The sequence below is a fragment of the Echeneis naucrates genome, chromosome 5 (assembly GCF_900963305.1).
Source record: "Echeneis naucrates chromosome 5, fEcheNa1.1, whole genome shotgun sequence".
NCBI lineage: Eukaryota > Metazoa > Chordata > Actinopteri > Carangiformes > Echeneidae > Echeneis > Echeneis naucrates.
Genome location: NC_042515.1, coordinates 11,109,404 through 11,132,155, shown reverse-complemented (window position 1 = coordinate 11,132,155; position 22,752 = coordinate 11,109,404). Strand labels below are relative to the sequence as shown.

General features: G+C 42.0%; 2 protein-coding genes across 5 annotated transcripts in view; one reads left to right on the top strand and one right to left on the bottom strand.

Annotated features, from left to right (window-relative positions):
- uba7 (ubiquitin-like modifier activating enzyme 7) overlaps window positions 1-6,428 on the bottom strand; it is a 43,743-nt gene extending 37,315 nt beyond the window's left edge. The window contains exons 1-16 of one of the 3 annotated variants that reach the window (XM_029502489.1): window positions 6,394-6,428; window positions 5,077-5,257; window positions 4,828-4,996; window positions 4,190-4,324; window positions 3,886-3,992; window positions 3,705-3,795; window positions 3,288-3,420; window positions 3,052-3,149; window positions 2,822-2,971; window positions 2,497-2,661; window positions 2,212-2,316; window positions 2,024-2,104; window positions 1,436-1,588; window positions 976-1,141; window positions 670-866; window positions 23-87 (exon numbers count right to left, since the gene is read on the bottom strand). In XM_029502489.1, coding sequence (XP_029358349.1) covers window positions 23-87; window positions 670-866; window positions 976-1,141; window positions 1,436-1,588; window positions 2,024-2,104; window positions 2,212-2,316; window positions 2,497-2,661; window positions 2,822-2,971; window positions 3,052-3,149; window positions 3,288-3,420; window positions 3,705-3,795; window positions 3,886-3,992; window positions 4,190-4,324; window positions 4,828-4,996; window positions 5,077-5,123 — 1,862 coding nt within the window. In that variant the 5' untranslated portion in view covers window positions 5,124-5,257; window positions 6,394-6,428. The remainder of the gene's footprint in view (window positions 1-22; window positions 88-669; window positions 867-975; window positions 1,142-1,435; window positions 1,589-2,023; window positions 2,105-2,211; window positions 2,317-2,496; window positions 2,662-2,821; window positions 2,972-3,051; window positions 3,150-3,287; window positions 3,421-3,704; window positions 3,796-3,885; window positions 3,993-4,189; window positions 4,325-4,827; window positions 4,997-5,076; window positions 5,258-6,393) is intronic. The other 2 variants (XM_029502491.1, XM_029502490.1) reach the window with 2 other exon arrangements.
- A 1,876-nt stretch (window positions 6,429-8,304) lies between these two features.
- Window positions 8,305-20,325, top strand: LOC115043973 (macrophage-stimulating protein receptor-like). Of its 2 annotated transcripts, XM_029502777.1 has the most exons (21): window positions 8,305-8,443; window positions 9,184-10,468; window positions 11,830-12,006; window positions 12,112-12,231; window positions 12,317-12,487; window positions 12,622-12,788; window positions 13,040-13,169; window positions 13,309-13,445; window positions 13,552-13,731; window positions 13,854-13,953; window positions 14,205-14,435; window positions 14,620-14,766; window positions 14,854-15,022; window positions 15,269-15,358; window positions 15,798-15,998; window positions 16,081-16,161; window positions 16,255-16,436; window positions 16,580-16,689; window positions 17,142-17,307; window positions 17,394-17,530; window positions 17,700-17,931. In XM_029502777.1, exons 2-21 carry the CDS (start codon window positions 9,266-9,268, stop codon window positions 17,929-17,931), a joined length of 4,131 nt encoding a protein of 1,376 aa, XP_029358637.1. In that variant the 5' UTR covers window positions 8,305-8,443; window positions 9,184-9,265. The 2 variants fall into 2 exon arrangements, with proteins under 2 accessions (XP_029358637.1, XP_029358638.1); XM_029502778.1 differs by lacking the exon at window positions 8,305-8,443 and having other exon boundaries at window positions 9,266-10,468; window positions 17,700-20,325.
- Window positions 20,326-22,752: the final 2,427 nt, after the last annotated feature.

The following is a 22,752-nucleotide window of genomic DNA, read 5'->3' as shown; positions in this document are numbered from 1 at the left end:
AGAGGATGGACTCATTTCTTACCTCAGGAAGAGATTCACATTTTCAGGTGTTTGTTTAAACAGTCCTTCAAACTGATCTCTGGCCCACTAAAGGAATTATAATGCCAAGTTAGTGCAAAAAAATGTTTAAACATGGGAATATTTTGTGGGTATAAATGTAGAAATATTCATTTTCATGCTGTGTAAACACTAAAGCCGTGTCCCTACATACCATAATAACACAAAGCATTTCAGTAATGCATTTTATATTTACTGTGGCTATATGAACGGCAATGACATTCTGCGGTTGATTTGGTTGAGACCGTGGTCAATGGGATGGATTGTAATTTTAAACATTCATGGTCCGTACCCTGGGGATGACTTTGGAGAATTAGCACCATTATGTGATTGACATGGGAGTGTAGTAAAATATTTAGATGACCATTGAATGGATTCCCATGAAATTGAGTATAAGCATGCATGCGCAGCCTTATGTTCAGTTCATTCCTTAATTTCTGCCTGGCACCCTCACCTGACTACAATTTTTTTGTTTAATACTTGACTGAAAAACTGTCATTCCCACCACCCTCAGCTGTGATTACTTTTAGTGCTTATTAACAAAAAACGTAAATGAATATGCTAAACTCCTGAAGCATCTAAATTAGACAAAAGTCTCAGTCTACATCCAACCTGTAGTGTGTGCTTGATGTGGTGAGGGAAGTTCTTCAGAGTGCAGAGTGGGATGGCATCATTGGAATTTGATGTGGCAGGTCCATAAGACTCTGTCAGGAGAGGCACCACAACAAGCGTACTCCCCTTTGTTCCCTGAGTTCCTCCCTCCAGCAGTGGCTTCTGGTGTTGAATGCAGCGTCCATCAAGATAGACCCCTGCCAGCGAAAAGGAGGCATTAACCACATAAAGAGGCTCTTTCACAAGCATCTGTAGTCAAAAATGCACGGTAAATGAATAATCTCTCAACCGAGTAAATGCCCTCACTGGCTTCAACATTGTCAAGGGCTGCAGCCACTCCATCGAGGTCCTCGAAGAAGTCATATCCATACACTTCCTCACTGTCAGGGTCCATTCGGTTCAGGTGAGCGGTTATTTTCATCTGTGGGTTCATCTCTCGGACTGCTCTGGCTGCAACTTCTGATTTTGGTTTCTGTTTGTGCAAGTGAGCAAGCAGGAGGCAATACGTGTGAGCAATGAAGGTATAAAATAGACTCAAACAATGGTGGAGGTGGCAGATAGAAGGATAACTCAGGAATGCAGAACTCTAATGAGGACATACATTAATAGTGGATCTGAGATTGGTTGCCTGATATATTGCTAAAGTAAACAACTATAAAATAAAACAGCTAAAAATGAATCGAAGAAAGAGCCAGCGAGAAAGATGGCATCAGAGTCTTCACTGCGAGGAGGAGGCTGTCATGAGCTGTGCTTTGTGTATTCTCACCCCGATATCCTGAGACCTGAACAAGAACTGGCGGTTCAAGTTGGATCTTTCGATGAAGTCCATGTCTGTTACAGTGATATGCCCTTCTCCTGAACCAAGGCCGATGAGGGCAAAGTTTTTAAGAAGCTCACAGCCAATCGCACCAGCTCCGACCTAGAGAGGACAAAGACAGAGGGATAATGGGATAATCTGATTCAATTAATAATAGTTTGGGTTGTGCAAGTAGATTTCACAACTTGTCAAAATGTTGAAAACAGACGTTGAAATGTCAAAAAGTGATCTAGTCTTCCACATCAGTTGTTTCACTCAGTGATCCCCCCCCCCACGTTTCCACTGGTAGAAAAAACAAATGCATGTGCTCTCCCACATGCAGACCGAGTAAACAGCCGTAAAAATAACACAGATAAAGGAAACAGAGAAAGGCTTGGCCCCCCTGCACCTAAAGGTCAACGCTGGCAGGAAATGCCCCCTGAATCACAGCCGTTTCCTGCATGTGCCATCATTATGATCAAAGAAAGACACAGATGGAGCTCCTGCTTTCAGGGCAGACTGTTCCCCCTGCTGGGCAAACGTTAAACATGCACTCACCAGTAAATACTTCTGCCTCTGCAGCTTCTCCTGGAAGGCTGGCCCAAACACGGCAATCTGTCCGGCGTACCTGGTGCCTGTCTGTGAGCGAGGGAAACAAAAGTATCGGAAACAGTCTGACGTCATTCGGGTGGGCTGTTCTTGTTTGATGCGCGTGAAATGTTGTTTTTAATTTTAATTTAACTCACTACTGAAAAAGAGCTGTCTGCAAATTCACTCTTCCCTTGTGGGAGGCACTCCAGTGCATCAAAACATAGCCACTGCTGAAGAGGAATAAATTTGCGACTACATGCCTGCAGGAACATTATAGAAAGCACAGAGCAAAGTACAATCAGCTACAGTATGTACGCCACCTCCATGCAGTAAGCTAAGTATATTTAATGTGTATTATTTTGTATGACTAACATGAACCCACTTCATCAGTAACCAAAAGATGATGCTATTGTCACTGGTTGTCACACCTTCAACCTCACCTTGATAACTTCCTGGGCAGCAAGCCCTCCGATGAAAGCATTGATAGGAGCCAAGTCCCCCTGAGCTGTGTAGGAGAGGTTTCTCACAGCATCTTCATCCAGCTGTTCCAGCTTTGCAGATTTATTCAGCTCTCTCACTACGTCAAGTAATTCATTTGCATCTGACTACACAGGATGTGGGAGGGAAACAGCCTTGAATATCCTTTAGCGATCATGCCAGGATATCACATCATGATTAACTTGTTTCTCTTATAACACTTATAACTTATCAAACGCATTGCTCTGCAAAATTTACTGGCTGTAATATTCTGGGATGTTCACTGACCTGTGACCAAATATGAGGCAGTCTTTGTTTTGTCTTCACAAAGATGTGGAGAGCTTGGAAAGCCAAGTGCAGGGTCTCAATCCTCGCTATTTTTCCATAGTCAGTTGTTTGTAGGAGACTGTAGTCCAGGAGAGTCTCGCTTATTGTTTTCTGCAATTTATGAGGCAATCATTCCATTAACTGTGGGAACATTTCAGGAAAAAAAAAAGAGTATTAAAGTAAATACATACAAAATTTAGCACGCATGGCTGCTTGACCTCAGTCACCAGTCCACCCCGTTTATACTCGGAAAAGGCGGAGGTGTCACAAATGCTGAAGGACTGAGGACCTGTTGATAAACGCAACATGAAAGTTATTGAGTTAGAAGAAAAAAATTCCATTGTGTGTGGCCAAACTGTGTGTGTTGCAATTGTAGAGGGAAAAGAAAAGAAACTAAATTAAAACGTCATCATGACACAACACTAACTGAGGACTGTGATCTCCACAGGGTCGATACTGTTGAGCTCTGTCATGCCATGAACGTCAGAGAAAGAAACTTTAGTGCCATTAGGAAACCCATGTGGCTGGTCATCAGTACAGTCCACCCGTCCAGGATTCCCCTGAAAGAATGACGATATTGACAATCTCATTGCATTAAAGTTAAAGTTATCTCTTTCCTCACACCTGTAAGACAACTCGTAACAGACGGTGATTGGGAATCTTTTAAATTCTAATCTGTTAGCTCACAGTGATCTTCTTTGTGTTTCCTGGGCATTTTTTTTTTACATTTCCTTTAGTCATGCAAAGGCATGCAGATAAATGCCCTGAACAGGTTTGAATGTTAAGAGATGATAAAGGAAGTATTTTTATAGGGTACTTGCATGAAATAAAGACAGGGCATTACCTGAGAGACAGCTTGTATCATTGCTGAGGCAGGCATCTCTTCAGTCTGGTCCAAGACCTCAAAACGCTCCCCAAAATCGCAAAACAACTGACTGCAAAGGAACCACACAGGTTTTATTTTACTTTACCAGAATTACTCAGCATATCCAGTCAATTGCTGACGGCTATCTCTCCTCACTTACCCACAGAGTCCTCTGGTGTCTGCTACAATGAACTTTATTTGATGTGAATGGCAGAAGTCGCCAAAGCGCATCTGATCATCCAGTGAGGAATCAGTGAGGACCACCACCTGCAGAGTGACAGTATCCGTGCACTCAGAAAAGTCGTTTTCACGCTGTTGCTTTGTCAGAGCTTAACTGTGCAGAGTGATGAACATACAGATCTGACAGAAAAAGGGTGTTTTCACATTCATCTGTCACACTAGCAAGAGTACACGTCACTTTTAAACTACTTTGGCTTTCAGCTTGAAGCTTTTTTTCTTGGTACCTCAAACTTTTTAAGCAGGTCCTCATCCAGCGGCCCAGTGTGTGCCGTCACACGCACATGTGGGTTCAAGGCTGACAGCTCTTGTACGGAACACGTGGCCCGGTTTTGACCAAGGTGGGACTCCTTCAGGAAGAACTGGTGTGACGAAAATGACCTCATTCAAAGGGCTGCCGAGCTGCTTGTTATTGAATTTTGACTGCACCACAACAAATTCTTCATCTACACACTGAGTCTCAGTAGCCCAGAGATTGCACAAGATTTTCCCTTTCGAATTGTTTGTCAAATGCCATTTCACAGGTTAGGAATAAATTCTTTAAACTGCACAAGGTTTAATAGAAGACAATCACCCTTGTATGGTAGGAGGACAGCTAATGGAACTAAAAGTGAAAGTAAACACATTTGGTTTCAAAAAGCTTTTTAAAATTACCAATAAATTCAACTCTGCTTTTCCACATGTAATTTGTAAACCTTCACGATGGGCTGTGTGTTACACAATGACTGACTTATTTGCTGAAGAGAGACTGAAAAAGTGAAACTTTAAGGTCATCGTTATGCAGCGTTGTCAACATTGTCATGAACCCCAAATTAGGAAACACTTGAAGACACCAAGCAGCAGATGGACAGATCAGTGTTGCCACCTGGGAGGACAGGTCGGTCCACCGTGTGTGTTCTTCGTCCTGGACCGTGACAACGCCGACCCCGGACAGGACCACATTCTTGGCTATTTCCACCCCCAGACCACCCAGGCCTGCTATGAGGACTCTGGCGGCGGCCATCATCTGCATGGCGTCATGTCCCAGGACATACCTGCACAGGTGGGAGACACAGGGGACCTTTGGGTGAGCGGTCCGTCCACTCCATCTGACCTGAGAGTGTGTCCTACTTACAGCTGCCGGGAGTAAAACCCCTCATCGATCGCAGCGTGCTCTGACATGGTGCTCTGAGTTTCCAGCTCCCAAAGCAGCCGGACTGAACCGAGGAAGATCAGCTGGACCGGACCGATGAACGCTGAATCAGGAAGGGTGTGCGAACTGATTCAGCGTCAATGCTCAGCTGATCGCTGATGGCCTGCACAGAAAAAGTTTCACTTTTGTTTTTCGTCATTTCAGGAACAGCTGACCACTAGAGGGAGTCGAGGGCTGTTTGTGGTTTCACAGCTGAAGACGTCCTCCACCTGGAACAAATCTCTGTTTTCTTTCATCGCCATCGTCAGCCTACTCCCATTCAGTCATTAACCATTGACTGGCAGGCTGTGTTGGTTTCCTTGCAGAACTTCAGAAGCAGCAGGTCTTGTGTGCTCTTTCTCTTCATGTGTACTGATGCTGATATTTTAGACAACTTTGTCAGAGGATTACATTATTTTTTATTTTACATTATAGTGTATAGTCTCTGTTTTTCTGAGTGTGGTTTGAACTGGCAGAGTTTGGAGTAAAACTTACTAATATCCCACTAAGATCTGGTCTTGCGGCTTAAACTTTGGAGAAGTGCTCTTGTCTAATAACGTGAACTCTCTTTCCATTCAGATTTCATTTGCTTCCTCCTTCACTTGGCTGTTTCACTTGACAACACATAACGAAGTTCAGTTTGTCGTATGAATCTGCTGAAGAAGACATGTTTGAGGTTCCCATTTCAAATCTGTGCACATGCACAGCACGAAGGTCAGGGCCGTGGTGTGGTCTGACCCCCAGGCTCCTCTGTACAGTGGAGCAGAAAAAGTTTATCAGGGAAAAGCGGACGGCTGAAATGCAGTAAAGATAAGATTGAAAAAAATCCCCTTTCTTTGATGCACCACAACTAATTTCAGCTAACAACACAGTCATTTGACATCTTTGGCAAATTTATGCACTTAAACTATCAATCTATCCGTCGAAGCATTCTTTGTACAACAATCTCAATTCCAACAACAAAGATACTCCCCCATTTTGCTTCATGTTTTTGACATGAATTTCTGGTTGAGTGCCAGAAGAAGAAGAAAAAAAAAAAAAACCTATAGAAAACAGTACAACTTAGGAGTCACAAGACACGATTCGACATTGAGTGACTAAATTAGCAAATCATAAAGATCATCATGGAGTGTAAATGAGGAAGCAATTCAAGGAACACATCACAATCTGTGTCAATGTGCATGATGTGGTGAAATCACTGCAGTATATAGTTTTAAATAGATATCAAAGATAGTCACAAGTAATATTTTATAATCTTACCATCACTGCTTCTGCTTCGTCTTCATCACCTCTTTTCTGTCTTTGCATTGTTTGGTGGATTCTGATCAAACAGATCAAAAATGAAAGAGTCAGTGATGTCACTTTACTGAAAATTGATCTATATGATCACAAAACATGATCATTTGACTCACTTTGATAACGTGGAATAGGACAGCAGTGAAAATATAACTAAATAGAGTTTATGGTTTGGGAAATATAACCACTTTTGTGGCAGTTTATTTTAAACTGCCCTGGGAATTTCATCTCAGACTCAACCAAATCTCTCGAGATTCTCTTTAATAGAAACACAAAACATCCCATGTATGGGCCTTCCATGGCTTGTGTGGTGTCCTGAATGTGTATTTGTTTGGTCCCTGTCTTATGCGTCAGTGACTCACACAAGGACGTAGATTTCGGGGGCTGGATTTGATGTTGTTAGCAGACTGTTTATTTAGTCGTGTCATACCTAAAGCCTCAGTCCGACCTTGTCAAGTTCCAATCAAAACAACTTTCTTTGTGCCGTGTAACTTTTTCTCACGTGATCCTTAATGTTTGTGTCTTGAAGCTGACAAACACACTAAAGTGCATTTTCTTTCAGAGGAATATTGTAAATCAGATTTTTCTAACAGAGTGTGATTACTGAACTTTGGATTCAGCGGTAGATGTTTAACTTTTGGATCTATAATACATGATTTTGTTTGTGGCAATGTTTCTATTTAGACACTGAGTGATGATTAATAGCATCATTCATATAATTCTAAAAATAAACAGGTGCCAAGATTTTAATTATATATGTATTCATTTAATTAATATGGATTTTTTTTATTTTCTTTACGATCAATGTTGTCATTGAGTTCTGTAATGAACAGAATTTCCCCTCTGCATTAATAAGGTATTTCTAATACTGATTCTGTTTAGGAAAAAAGAAAAAAGAAAGAGATTATCTGATTGGAGAGTGCAGACATTCCTTACATAGCTTTTTGGATGGAGTTGCTTATATTTGAAGATGGCTTCAATCCTCATCTGAAAGAAATGCAGCTTTGGCAGAAGTCCTGCAGGCGTAAAGAGAGAAAGAACTATTTCAAAATGTTGAGAGATTTGTTGTAGTGACTCTGACACAATGCTGCCCGACTGGAAAAGGGTTGCAGATGGTGAGCTGATAGAACTTTTGGGAGGAAAATGATGAGAATATCTTTGAGACGGTCGGATTTCGCAACTATTTTTAATGCTTCCTTGTTGCAGGCGAGGCTTGACAGGGCTGCACCCTCTCTGGGTGCACCAGAGTCAAGTACATCACAACCACCACAGGGGCCCTGCTCCTGGACTTTCAAATTAAAGCTAATCTGAATATGTGTGTGTGTCTGTGTGTGTGTTACATATAAAAGGAACGAAAACAAAACAATGGCTTATCCTTTAGGCTATGCAATGACAATTTGAATTTTTGGTTTTCATGTTTGAACAGTTTAAATTCATTTGCCATAATTCCTGAAGAACCTTTAAATGCTATTCTGGTTTGTTTTTATATTTTAAATCACTACTATATAGATTTTGATTTTAATACTTGAGCAATGATTAAATATAGACATCGCTGAGGAGTTAAACAGCTGTTTGTGGCATCTCTGAAAGTATTTGAAAGTACTTCAGTAGAGCTTTTTAGCATCTATCATTTTAAATAGATCATTCAACTCGTCAATAGCTTAGACAATCACAAAGTCTGAATGTTGTGAATGTTTTTCTGTGAACGTCACAAAACAAACAGACAAACAGTGTAAATAACCGAATAAATAAAAAAAAAAAAAAAAAAAAGAAAAGGAACAATCGCTTGAGCATGCTTTTATTGTGAGGCTGAGCACAGCTTCCTGATGGTCTGTGGGCTCTCGGATCTCTCGGATCTCTCGGTTCACCGTCAGTGTGAACTCCAGTCTGTGTGTGTGTGTGTCGCTGTCAGGTGAGCGCACTGCTGGCCAGCGAGGAAAGCTGCCCAAACGCAGGGAACTAATCAAGATCAGCGCTCAGGAATCTGTTCTGTTCAGATATCAACCACTCCGAGGTAAGATTCACTTGTTTTCCTTCTTGACGGCAGAGAAGATGCCTTGAGCAGCCATTGGTCCACGTTAATGAATGACCCAGCACACTTAAGTTCCAGTTCTCATCAGCTCATGTTCATTTTCACTCCCCTCAACATCAGATTTGTTTTGGATTATTAACGCAATGTTCTGACTTTACAGATGAGTGTAACTTATATTTTGCTCTCTGTTTGGAAACTGTAAATCACCCTCCAAAGCCCATCACAGTGAGGAATAGAGAAAAACTATTTGTGTCTAAATGTCCATTAATGTAGGTGTCTTTACATTCCATATTAGGTTTACTTGAGGTTTTGTTGCAGATCTGTGTTTGACTGTAGGGTCTTGAACATTTCCACAGTTGCTCCACAAGTTGTAGCATGACATGTCTTGCCCACGCTGGAGTCTATCTTGACTTATTTTTCCACCAGCTTCACTGTGTGTGTTTCAGCTGTGTTGTATAAGCAGCGGCGTTTATTTAGAAAAAAAAAAAAAAAAGCTGAAAGAGGGAAAAATAAAGCGACTACTTTGTCGCTGGTCTCAGCCAGAAAAACAGCAGCTGATACCTTTTCCTCGTTCCTGCTGCTTTTCTCAGTTAAAACACGCTAAAATGTTTACATGGGCTTCTATGCCCACATCAAAAGCTGTAAAACTGCTGACGTGAGACTCAAATGTTGCTGCTGCTTATGTTGAATGTCAGCATTCCTCATTTTGTTTCCCCTTGCAGACCGTGTCTTCCTGCAGAATGTTCTCTCTGAAGAAAGTATCTTATAGGTAGCAATCAATCACACGGGACTGTGGCTGTGGAGATGATCCCTTGGGCTGCTTTGCTGACAGTATGCATATGGATACAGACCCAGATCGCCTCAGGACAGCACACGTGTCCTCCTCTTCCCCCTGTGGTGGATTTCACTGTAAAATACTCTCTCCCTCACTTCGAGGCCAACAAAACCATCCAGAACATTGCTGTCCAGTTGGATCAGCTGCAGCCAGAGGTGTATGTTGGAAGCCAGAATGTAATACAGGCAGTCCACCATAATATGGACAAAAAATGGGAATTGAGAACTGGTCCTATTGGCAGCCCTGAATGTAAAACCTGTAAAGTGTGTGACATTGAAACGGATCCTGGGAATCCCGTGAATACAGACAATGAGGTTCTGCTTTTGGATCCTTCTGGATTTCTCTTGCCATATTTGTATATTTGTGGGAGTACTCAACATGGAATCTGTTACTTCGTTGACACTATGGCTCAACACCCTGAGCCTCAGTGTCTATACAAAAAAGAGCAAAACTCTGCTGCCAACTGTCCTGACTGCCTCGCCAGCCCACTTGGCACCAAAGTCACCATTGTGGAACAAGGGGTCACATCGTTGTTCTTCGTAGCAGCTTCTGTCAATGACACAGTGGCACAGAGGTACCCCAGGAGGTCCTTATCGGCAATGAGGCCACTTTCAACAGAAGATGGTTTTCATATGGTCATGGATGGTCTGACGGTGCTCCCTGGTCTACGGAACTCTTACAGGATTGATTACATTTACAGCTTCTCTACCAAGGATTACGTCTACTTTCTGTCCTTGCAAAGAGAAAACCCCTTTAGGAACAATTCGGCTTATCAGACTCGACTGGGGCGACTGCCCATATTAATTCCAGAAGTGTGGATGTACAGGGAGGTCACTCTGGAGTGCCGGTATGAACCAAAACGCCGGAGGAGACGGAGAGAGAGTTTGAAAGACATTGTGTATAACGGGATACAGGCAGCCCACTTTGGCCGGGTGGGAAAGGACTTGGCCGATGAGCTGGGGGTGGACAAGAGCGATGACATCCTCTATGGGGTGTTCGCAGAAGTAAATGAGCGCGGCAAACCTCAGAAAAACTCAGCCCTGTGTGCCTTCCCTCTGACTAAAGTGAACCTTGCAATTGACATGGGTGTAGAGGCCTGCTGCAAGTCAGGGTCAGAGCAGCTGTCCAGAGGACTATGCCACTTCCAGCCATGTGAGAACTGCCCACATGAAGTGAGTAACTCCTTTTTTTTTTTTTTTTTCCATATGTCTGACTGACATCCGAGGACAGGAAGAGTACAAAGGTCCCTTGCACCAAGATAGGAAGTGACATACCCAGACAAACATTGTGTCGTTCAGTCACCTGTCTTCACAGCAAATAGCTTATCATTAAGCTTACAGTTTTATATTGAGCAATATTGGATAGCATATCATCTTGTGACGCTGCAGTTACAAGCATAATATAATTGTGTGTGTGTGCGAGAGCAAGGCCTGATGAGAAAAGTGGGAGAGGTGGATGAGTCAGACGTGTGACCTGCAGATTGCCACACCACGGCTCTGCTCTGTTAAGTTTCAGTCTTTCTCAATGAAAATGTGGCAGCTGTTTATAGTGCAGAGCTGAATCTTCGAGTGATTTCTTCTTCTCCTCTGTTTTATTCTGACTCTGGCCTGTGTGCCGAGAAAAGTAGAACGATGAAGGAAAGACCAAATTGACTTCGCTCTCAAGGTCTGTGCTTAACAGAGCACTCGTCTATGGTTCTGTAGAAAACAATAAAGGTGTGGCCTTTTCCTTTTAAGGAGCTCGGACTGTGTCCTTTAAGCTCCAAGACCCATGTGTACACTTATAAGAATGTGCGCCAACACACACAAGTTATAAACCCTACTGATAAAAAGGTGGAATTTGGAGGGGTGGGACCGTGTTGCAGTGTGCCTGGCTTTTACGCATTCTTCTTGAGCAGCACATTTATGGTTGAATCAATAATAACGCTGTCTTAAAATTGTTGGCGTGAATCTTTCTAGAATGGGATGGGTGTGATTAAAATAATTTCAAGATGCCGTTTTGAAGCTCAAAATGGTGAGGTAGAAAGAAACTGAGAAGTTTGTATGATTTGAATGAAGGGCATTGAAACGCTCATGTGAACAGAGACATGCTGGGGCAAGTCTGCCACTTCAGAGAGGAATGTTTAACATTAGGTTCCCCATTCTTTGAAATAATTACTTTTTATTGAGTGGTCATGGCCCGCCTGCCAGCCATAAACGCACATCTGTCACGTCTGGAAAGTCCAATTTCAAGAGCTGACAATCTGCACTGGATGACATACAGACAACAGTCAACATACAGGGCTGGAGTCACTGTGGCTTTTATGACCTTGTAGCTCTCACAGCTGGTAACTGTGCTTGGAGGCACGGCTTGAGCACTTCCTCTCTAAATGAATGAATGAAAATACCTTCCTATTACTCTACGTTCCACCCCACTTCCTGTTGCACACAAGGGTGTGCATGTAGATATTTTAGATCTCATCAGGAGGAGAATGAAGCACTTGATCCTTCCCGTTGCTAACACCTTCGCTCTGCGTGTTTCACTCATTCTACAGAGCTCTGAGGGCACTGACACATGCACGGCTATGGCCACTCTGGTGTCCAAACCGTACTACAGAGTAGACCTCTTTAACAGGCGGATGAGAGATGTCTTGTTCACTGCTGTTCTGGTCACCACTCTTGGGAACTACACACTGGGTCACTTTGGCACCTCAGACGGCAGAGTATTGCAGGTAACAAGGCACAGACGATCTTTCTACCATTTGGATAGAAAGTCACATACAGCCTCTCAAAAGGAACATCTTTCTTACAGCCGCCTCTCTGTCTCACTGATTTAGGTTATTCTCAACACATACAGGACTGTGGTTTTTGCCAACTATTCTCTGGGAGAGGCTGCGATATCCAGGACGGCAGCAGTGTACTCAGATGACTCGCTACTTTTTGTCACTGAAAATAAGGTACGATTTTGTAGCCAGTGCTTATCTTTTGACTGTGTTACACTTTACCGGACACCACCCTCGTCTTCTTGTCTCCCTCATCAAGATGTTCAAAGTGCCCGCTACAGGACCAGGGTGTGCTCATTTTATGACATGCTCCATGTGTTTGACGGCTCCACGTTTCATGAACTGCGGCTGGTGTTCAGGAATCTGCTCAAGGCAACATGAGTGCACCTCGCAGTGGAACCAAGCCTCTTGTGCACCCGTTATAACAGAGGTAGATATGCTGCCAGCTGTAACTGATTAGCCAAAGCGTGAGTTTAAACAGTGTGAGTCATGAGACTATGCTGAGCAGACTGATTGGGCTGATATGCTGATTGACGTTCTGGATGGCACTCCCTCTGTCTGCAGTTTTTTCCCAAAACGGCTCCTGCTGGTGGGGAGACAGAGGTGACGTTGTGCGGCTGGGACTTTCAGTCCCCACTGCGACCTGCCATCATCAGCAGAAAAACTCACACCATCACAGTGGGCTCCGAGACCGTGTGCACTATCTTGCCCGAAAAGAGCAAAAATGAAGTGTGAGTTTTACAGATACAAAATATTGTACACATCATACAACACACGGATACACACACAATAGATGAGCAAGTCAATTCTGACTTCACTGTGGGTTACGGACACAAGACTACATTATTATGAAAACCACATCTCCTCATCTGTGCTTTGGTAATGACCCTTACATTAGTTTAAAAGGATTTTAAATTATTTGTTTAACTCATGCCATAATGCCAAATTCATAGATGCATCATTTCTTGCGTCTTTAATCCAGGCTAGTATGCAAAATTCATGACAAAAGGCCACAGCAGAACATTACCATCACTCTGGAAGTGCACGAGGGGGAAGTTGAGGGTCGCTACTCAATCGAAGGCGAAGCTCAGAGGTCTGGCTTCTCATTTGTGGTGAGAATAACATATTTTATGCAATTTGAGCAGTTGTTTTGATGAGGTAATCTGTCAGTACATTACCTTGTATGACAGTTATTTGTGGGAATAATGTGTGTTTTCCACTGTAACATATGTTTCACTTCTCTCCAACTAGGAAGTTACTATTACAGAAATCACACCAGACTATGGGCCTATGTTTGGAGGAACAGAGGTTACACTAACAGGCAGATTTCTTCTTTCTGGGCTATACAGACATGTCTTCTTCGAAAACAGCAAGTGTAACATTCTAAGGTGCCTAAATTTTAACTTTGTCAAATATCCCTTGTGTTCAGATTATTTCAATTTAAGGCTTTTAGCATTCTGCACGTGTGGTTACTGTTATCTGTGCTGCTTTCAGTACTCATGAAGGAACCGCCCCTTTATCTTCAATTGTCTGCAACACAACAGCAGCAGCGCGCGCCAGGAACGCAGTTGTAAAAGTCATCATCGACAATCATGAAGTGACTGCCAAGAAATTGTTCTCGTACAAGGAAGACCCTGTTATTACCTCTGTGGAACCTCACTGCAGTTTCAGACGGTAGGGCGCTGACCACAGTCAGCTCTGGCATTACCAAATGTTTCAAAAGATCATAACAGTACAAACCACGATGCTACGTACAGGAAGTCGTTGTCAACATGCTCATGTATTCTGTCTTACAGTGGCTCCAAGCTGATGATACAAGGTCAGAACCTTGATTCTGCCCACAGAATTGTGGTTCAGTACACTCCCAAAACTGCCGGGATGCAATCTCTTCGACAAGTAGGTTCACGTGTCGATTTTGTTCATTTGCAAGACTGACTTGCTGCAGTGTGTTACCCAGTTCGAAGGGGTTCTTTAGACATGCTGTGTGTTGAGTAAAGTGATGTGAAGCATTTCATTATCTTATTCACCAAGCCGTGAGCACATTTATGAAGCAAATGCTCATTCTCTCTCAAGATTTACAATTATGCCAAACATTTACAGCGGATGGGATTCAAAGTTGAATTGTATACGCTTGTTCTTCTCTTGAGGTGTGCAATGGCACAAAAAATGCCACACATATGGAGTGCTGGGCTCCTGCTTTAGTTGAGGAAATACCAGAGGAAAAGTCCGACCTAGGAGACATTTCCATTCACATGGATGGAAAACATGACCTGTGGAAGAGACGGTTTGACTACTACCCTGACGCCAAAGTCATTCCATTTGAATCTGATGACAACGTATTACTCCTAAAACCAGGAGAGACAGAAGTTTCACTGCATGTATGTTTCCTCACTAATGTGCCTTTTTTTTTTTTTTTTTACAAATGTGTTTGTATGAAAATGTATCAAAATTCAGTGAGATCATTAATGTGCCATCCATCAGTATATTACTGAACACAGAATACAAATTAAAACAAAAGTCAAAACCCTTTGCACGTAAACTCTGTTTCCACATATCTAACAGCACAGCAAGCTGAATACAGTGAGCACATGTATGAAAATCACGATGACCATCGGCGGCGTGCACTGCAACGTTCAAGTTCTGCTAAATGAGCTGACGTGTCGGATCCCAAAAGGCTTGGTCATTCCCAGTGAGGGACTGCCTGTCAGGGTAAGAGAACAATCTCACCCATTTGAAACACGTATATAACAAATCAGATGCATTCAACTGAAGTGATAATCTCTTCCACTGCTATAGGTGGCTGTGAACGGGGAGGTACATGATGTGGGTACCGTAGTCTACGACAACAACCACAAGGGTATTGTGGGCATTGTGATGGGCATTGTGATGGGCATCCTTGCTGCGCTTGTATTAGGTGCTGGCCTGGCATTACTTGTGATGATCAAGTTAAGGAAGAAGAAAAGAGGTGAGAAAAATCCTGATATTTTACATACATTTTGCTGATTGCTACTGCACATCGCTAATCTTCATTACTATTCATTCATCTTCTACCGCTTACACGCTTCCGGGTCGAGGCCAACAACCAATCACACTCACACACAATTTAGAGTCACCAATTAACCTAAGCATCCATGTTTTTGTGTTTTTATATATCAACGTGTTTTCATTTATTTGAATGTGGTTTTTTTTTGTTTTTTTTTGTTTTTTTCAGCTGAAATCGAGAACCGTTTAACAACAATGCTTTCGCAAAGCCGCTTGGGTAGCAGCTCCGATTTCTCACCAACAGGAGACTACAGACGAGGCGAGTCTTTGTAATATGTTTATTCATTTATAACGCCATGTTTAGTGTGTTCAGACCTTCCAATTGTTCACTCTTTTCCATTTCCTTCATTCAAATGCATCCAACCGCTCACCGTCTTTTATTAGTCACAACCTTTTAAATCTATGTATATCGCAAAAGATTGTAGTAGTGTGGATTGGTAAATCAATAGATTAATGTAAAATGTCAGGTCACTGTCAACAAAGCTAAGGATAATGGGATAAAGAATAATCTAATAATTTAAAGCTTAAATATTTATGGATTTGAAAAAGTGTTTTGTGATTCACAAAAACAAACGTCCAAGGCGCGTCATCTGAAGAACGTATACTTAAAGTCTGTTTGGCATCATTAACAGGAAAGGATTCAACTGCCTCTTTACAGCTTCACATCATCTGAGTTTGTGTGTTTGTGTTTGTTACAGTTGATCTTTCCAGTCAAACATCAGGATCAGGAGGAATGGCCTTCCAAGGGTTATTATATGCCGCCAGCTATGACCATCTGTCCATCCCTTTAGTGTCTCGGGACAATACCAGCCTGAGTTCTGATCTTCTCGACGAGGTCAGAGATGTGCTCATCCCTGCTGACATGCTCAGAATTGAGGACAGTCAGATAATTGGCAAAGGCACGTGTTTTGGTTTGTCTCTCTCTCTTTTTCTTCAAAGTTTACGATTGACCTTTACCAACCAATTTTTCTTCATTTGCAGGACACTTTGGGACAGTTTATCATGGATACTTGATAGACAGCAATAAGCAAGAGACCCACTGTGCTGTGAAATCATTGAACAGTATGGGAATGTCTGTTTTTACATATGTTTACATACATTATGTGAGTATTTGACTGGTAGGCTTGTCTCTATAACAGCATGTTTTACACACAGGGATCACAGATTTGAAAGAGGTGGACCAGTTCCTCAGAGAAGGCATCATCATGAAAGGTTTCCATCATCCTAACATACTGTCTCTGCTGGGCATCATGCTGCCCAAAGAAGGGCTCCCTCTGGTGGTGCTACCGTACATGAAGCATGGGGATGTGCGTCATTTCATCCGTTCTGAGAAACGGGTATGGTTACGCAATGAAACTCTGGACCAGTAAGGTCATCTGGGTGACTATCCGCTCTGTGTGTCTGGTCTGGAGCTTTTATGATTCACTTCTGTGAGCTATGCTTCAGTCAGCTCTGTTTACTAGTTCTTTGTCCTGTCCAGAACCCAACAGTGAAAGACCTGATCGGCTTTGGGCTTCAGGTTGCCAAGGGAATGGAGTATTTGGCTCAGAAAAAATTTGTTCACAGAGACCTGGCTGCACGTAACTGCATGTAAGTGTGAATCATGCTCTGATTAATGGTCCATGGGGACCATGGAGATGAGGTCATTTCACTGCCTGTATCATCCACATGCTGTGCTGCAAAGGTGTATGAGAGCAAAACGTCTTGTCTCTTTCAAATCCTTACAGGATGACAGTTAATTGTGACAGTGGTTTTTGAGTTTTCCTTTTTCTGTCCTTATTAACCCATACATGTTAGAGAAGACATTTGGGAGATAAGCATTTTTGCTTACTTTGACAGAGTTCACACAAATGGAATTGATAACCATCCTCATTATCCTAAAATGTGTGCATTGCAATTATGTGACAGGAGCATCACAAACCATTAATGCAGATGCTCCAAATTGGTGTAAAGTTAGTTAGCGGGCTCATGATGAGTGTACAGATGCTTCCTGTTGTCTTGGAGTGCGATTCTTTTTTTGTTAAGATGTCATCTCTTTTCAGGCTGGATGAAACGTTCACAGTAAAGGTGGCTGATTTTGGCATGGCGAGGGACATCTATGACAAGGACTACTACAGCATTCAAGATCACAAAGGGGCTAAACTGCCAGTGAAGTGGATGGCCATTGAAAGCCTGCAAACACAGAAGTTCACCACCAAGTCCGATGTGGTGAGTGCACTTAATAAGGTCGCAGAAATGGGTTTCTATCTATTTTATTTGCATGTATAATACATTAATACTTTTCTGTTTCCTAGTGGTCATATGGCATCTTAATGTGGGAGCTGTTGACCAGAGGTGCTAGCCCATATCCAGAAGTGGACCCTTACGACATCACACACTTCCTGTTGAAGGGACGTCGCCTTCCACAGCCACAATTTTGCCCTGATACACTGTAAGAATAACTGCAGCGTCCTGTAAATGACGTTTCTTCGGTTTTATCTCAGTTGTAGTATATTTTTCTCAGTCTCACAATGACCATCATTTTGCAGTTCCTTCACTTGCTTAAATTTGTAGCCAAGCACTTACTCATGCTCTTATTTCCACATTTATTCATTCCAAAGGTATTCACTCATGCTGGCGTGTTGGGACCCAGAACCTGAGTGCAGACCTAGCTTCCGCAGCCTGGTTGCAGAAGTACAGGACATCCTGTCCGGTCTGGAAGGAGAGCACTACATAAGTCTGAATGTTACCTATGTCAACTTAGACCAGCCAAGGTCTTATCCCTCCTTGAGCAGATATGCAGACAAGGCAAACACTTCAGACTTGGACACAGATAGTGACGCTGCCAGCTGAGTGTCTCAGATCCCCAAAGACTCTCTGACTAAAACAGGACCTGGACCATAGAAGATGGAGGACAGCTTGCCTTTTCACATGTTTTGTTTTATTATGCCCAAAAACCTGAGCATATTGAAGGTTTGGCTACAGATTAAAGACAATTTAGGTACTTTTACGGGGGCTGAGACAAAATCGCTCTTGAAGTTCCAATCCTTATTTGTAACCAAAAAAGTGGCAACATGCAGATGGAAGTAAATGTTTTTATTTTTTTATAAACATCTAAAACACAAGTGTGAATGAGACGCAGTGAATGTAACATGTCCTATGATCTCAGATTTATAGAAAGGGATGTCAGCGTACATAAGGATATTTGAGTCGGTGCATTAGACAGACATGGGGGTCTATAAATGCTGACTTGTGCTCAGGGTCAGTTTTGTAATTGTTTAAATCCATTCATACAGACTTAAAAAGCTAAAGTCAGCACAAAAGTGCGTGTAAAAACATTCTGAATGCAACTCCACTGACACTAACAAGCTTTGCTCCAACTGAATAAGTAACTTTAGTTATCACTAGAGGGCAACCAAAGCCTCCTTCTAAGGCATACTGGAGCTACTGCTGCAGTGATGCGCTGCACTACAGAAGACAGCTCAACATATACAGCAGGTGTTACACAAACAATACAACTCTATTGAACTACTGAGAACATTTTAAAAATTCAATTTGTCAACCCAATCAACACAGTCTCTTGTGATTGCCGTGATTGCAACAGCAAAATGAAATAATCTACAGCATTTTAGAATGTATGCACTGATTTATTTCTTTAAACTGACAAAGCAGTGTGGTTCACCAAAACGGTTATACGTTGACCTTTAATCTCTCCTTCCAGTGATAATGAATTTTGTATGGATATACTTGATCATTTTAACGTGCTGCTTCTTTTTCTTTTTTTTTTTTTGTTCCTCTAAAGGTTGAGCTGTGCTCTGGGTTGCACTCTTAAGTGTGTTTTTACAGAAAAAGGGGTTTTATTGCACATAAATGTCTCCCAAGACTTGTTTGTTGTAACTGCATCCCATACAAAAGGACCCAAGTTTTCTTCTTAACTGTTTTATCTGGTAAGATGAAATGCAGACATCTACTGCGAGAGGAGGCACAGGAGTTCTTCATGAAAGTCAATCGCCACAGCCACTGAAGGGGGGGGGCACAGGTCTGAAGCAGCACAGCTCTTTCTCTCTTTCTGTCAGGTAGAAGAGAGGAATAACACACACTGTTAGGTCTGAATTATGCCAGCTCAACTAGAGTGAAAGCTGCATGATTCAGCCTAATGTGTACATCTAACATTTGTAATGTTCACAATGAATAATTTATGGGTCCAAAAAGTATTTTTTATTTTTTTTTTATCCCTTGCTGTTCAGGCACTGAAGAGGTGGCCATAATGATAAGTTGTTTGGGTGGATCTATTTTTCTGCGAACAATCATCACCTGAAGGATTTTCTTTTATTCATGTTGTATAGAGGAAAAAATGTAATCTATCTGCATGTTTAGTGAAAGATCTGGTTCCTGCTAATGAGGTAGTGTAGCAGTGTTATTAAGGAGTATTTAATGACTGCACCTGATGAAGAGGAGATGAGGTGGGGGGTGGGGGGGAGGGGGAGTTAGACAATAAGTAAACATTAGCATTGTGCATTAGCTCAGAGCGGGAAAAAAAATGCAACATGTGCCTACAATTTAGGCCTGTGGCCAACCAAATATCAAAAATGCCAACAGATGCCACAGAAAGCTTTAAGTCTTTACGGCAAGTCTCTCAGTTCTCTTCATTGTGTCACCTTATGATTAATTAGACAGTGCAGTTCTTGGGATTGTGTAAATGCTGTTAGCATTTCAAAATAAATTTGGCTTTTAAACAGGATGCTGGTATTGAAGTCAAAATTTGAACTGAAAGAGGAATGTTGGCATCAGCACTTTGAGAAAGTAAAAAAAAAAAAAAAAGTCTGTTTTTGCCATGATTTATGCACTCTTGACAGAAACGCCTGTCTTATTTTAATGTCTTATAAACTTTTTTAAATAGATTTGAAATTCATTTTTTACTCTTTTGGAGTTTTCCCAATTCCAATATCTACATTTTCTGTTTAGGTTTTGATTTCAACATTAACAAAAAATCTTATTTGACCCTAATAACACTGATCCATTATCCATACTGCTTATTGTCAGATTCTTTGGAGCCAATCCCAGCTGACTCTGGGAAAGTGCAGTGTACACCCTGAGCAGTTCACTGGTCTGTTGCAGGGCCGACCCTGTGAACAGACATACTGAAATACTGTAAACTTGATGTTGCTGTGGTCTTAAGTGGATTAAGCGTGATTTTTTTCTCTTCTTTTATGACCTAAAAATCCAATAAATGTCACATTAATTGCCTGTGTTATAAAGTCTGCCTCTTTAGGCTCTGCACATCTTAAACAGTCTGCAATTTGTCTGACTTTGTACTAAAAAGCTTGGGGACTTCCAAACGTATGTCAGAAACTAGCAAATACAGCATCTCAGGTTTAATGTGAATGTTCTATAAATCCAAGTCAAGATAATCTGGATGACATGGGTCATTTTCTTACTCTTCAGAAAATGTCTCTGTAGCCACAGATAATAAAATACATCTGTCTGTGTGGGGGGCAGCATGGCAGCGTAGTGGTTAGCACTGTCACCTCACAATAAGAAGGTTGAGTTCCCGTCCTGGGTCCTTTCTGTGTGGAGTTTGCATGTTGTCTGCGTGGGTTTCCTCCAGGTACTCCAGTTTCCTCCCATTGTCCGTAGATCTGAATGTGGGTGTGAGTGGTTGTTGGTCTCTGTCTGTCTCAGTGTGTTGGCCCTGTGATGGACTGGTGACCTGTCCAGGGTGACCCCACCTCTCGCCCGGAACGTTGGCTGAGATTGGCTCCAGCACCCCCTGCGACCGGGAAACGTAAAAGCGGTCGAAGATGGACGGATGCTGGATGGATGTAGGATGATTAAGAAAACCCCCATTGAGAATAAATTGACTTGTGAATAAAAGTTTGCTTCTTTTAGGGTGAACAATTAGCCAGCAACTGATCAAACAACCATCGATGGACTATTTTCTGATTCTCAGAAAGAATCTCTCAGTCATCTATTCAGAAAGCACCATCCCAAGCCCGGAGCACAGTGAGCTGCACTGACGGAGGACCCCCGTGTCTGGTCCTTTTGTTGTCTTCAAGTGTATATATTTCTAAATATTTTACACCTTCATTTCACACAGCCCTGATTGTGAAACTGCAAATGTCACACAGCAGCTGTTGTGTGATCCATGACAAACTAGACAAGGGAAAAGAAACCAGCTAGTCTTGGTCATCTGTTTTCTGCTGAGACTTAACACAAATTAGTGTTCCACAGATTGGGCAACACAAGACGGATCAGCCAGTTGATACAATCTGTAGCTTGAAACTTAACTATGGATGTGATTTTGCTTCGGTGATGAGAAAAGATGGGCCACTGATTTTAATGTGCCAAACGAGAGTGTTGCCAGTTGGGGTCAGCTGATGGTGAGATGAGCGAGCTGTCAGATGATGTAAAATGAAAATGTGTGAGCAGGGACAGAGCTGATACTTTGAAAACACAATGGAACAATCAGTAACTGATTATCAAACATTTTGCACGCAGTGGATGTTGCAGCCTTGCTAGCTGTGGGGCCCTGACCCCGTGACAGCAGGGTGGCGATTCTGCACACTCACACTCATTTGTCCGGCAATAATCTGTATCATGACAGAAATGATTTGGCCATTTAGCAAGCTTCTGGCTTTGTTGTATGACACAGTATCAGACATTCTGCATTGCACCACTAGATATAAAATGGCCTGAGGACTGGAAAAAAAAGAAAAAAAAGCCTCATTCACTGCTGTTGAACCTTTCCGCGCAGGTGTTCTGAGCTGAGCTGTGGATGCATTCAGTCTGAAGTTTCGCAGCAAGAATATTCTTAGCTTTTCAAGATACTGGTAAGAAGAAATCTGCAGCGGGTGACAAAGGAAGAAAATATAGCAGTGCAATAAGAGAATGCACATTTCATTATTCATGACCCGAGTCAGCTTTTTCCTGTTGTAGCTTGCAGAAAATGTTTTTACAATAATCAAAATCGTTCTTACTTCCTTAAATAATTTTGCACTTTTGTCAAAGATTGGGAAATGTAGGTGTGGTTCGAAGAGATCCCAGACTTATGCCTTTCCATGTCAAAAGTCCAACTTCCTGTGCAGATATCTTGATGTGGGTTTGAAGCATTTCTCACACTCTTGTTCTCTGAATTGAATCCACTGTCCTTGAGACTGTCTTCTGCCAGTAACCACTTGAATAGTGAGACAACCCTCCTCCCTCTCCCTTGCTCTTCTCCATTGTTGCATTGCATTCAGAGGGATGATGAGGAGCTGGGAGGTCACAGATGGAGAGAAGTGTTATGTTTGTTCTCATCTCTGCTCTCTAAGTGAAAGTCTCCGCAGATGGGATTATTCTGAAAAGAAAACACAAATTTGCAGAGCAATTAAAAGTATTTGATGAACAAGGCCATGCCAACCACAAATGAACTGTATTTGGCAAAGAAAAAAAAACAACAAAAAAAAAAATCCTTCTTGCTATCAATGTGTGCTACTTTTTGACTTAAAAAGTTTTACAATTACTGCAAAAACATGTTATAAACAATATACTGGATTTTTTTAATAAAACAACACATATGAAATTAAATGTGATGCAAATGGCTTCAGAGGATTCATTAAATATACACTGACCTTCCCACACTGTGTGTCGTCACTACTGACTTATTACTTGGTTACTTCTGCATTAATAATGAGA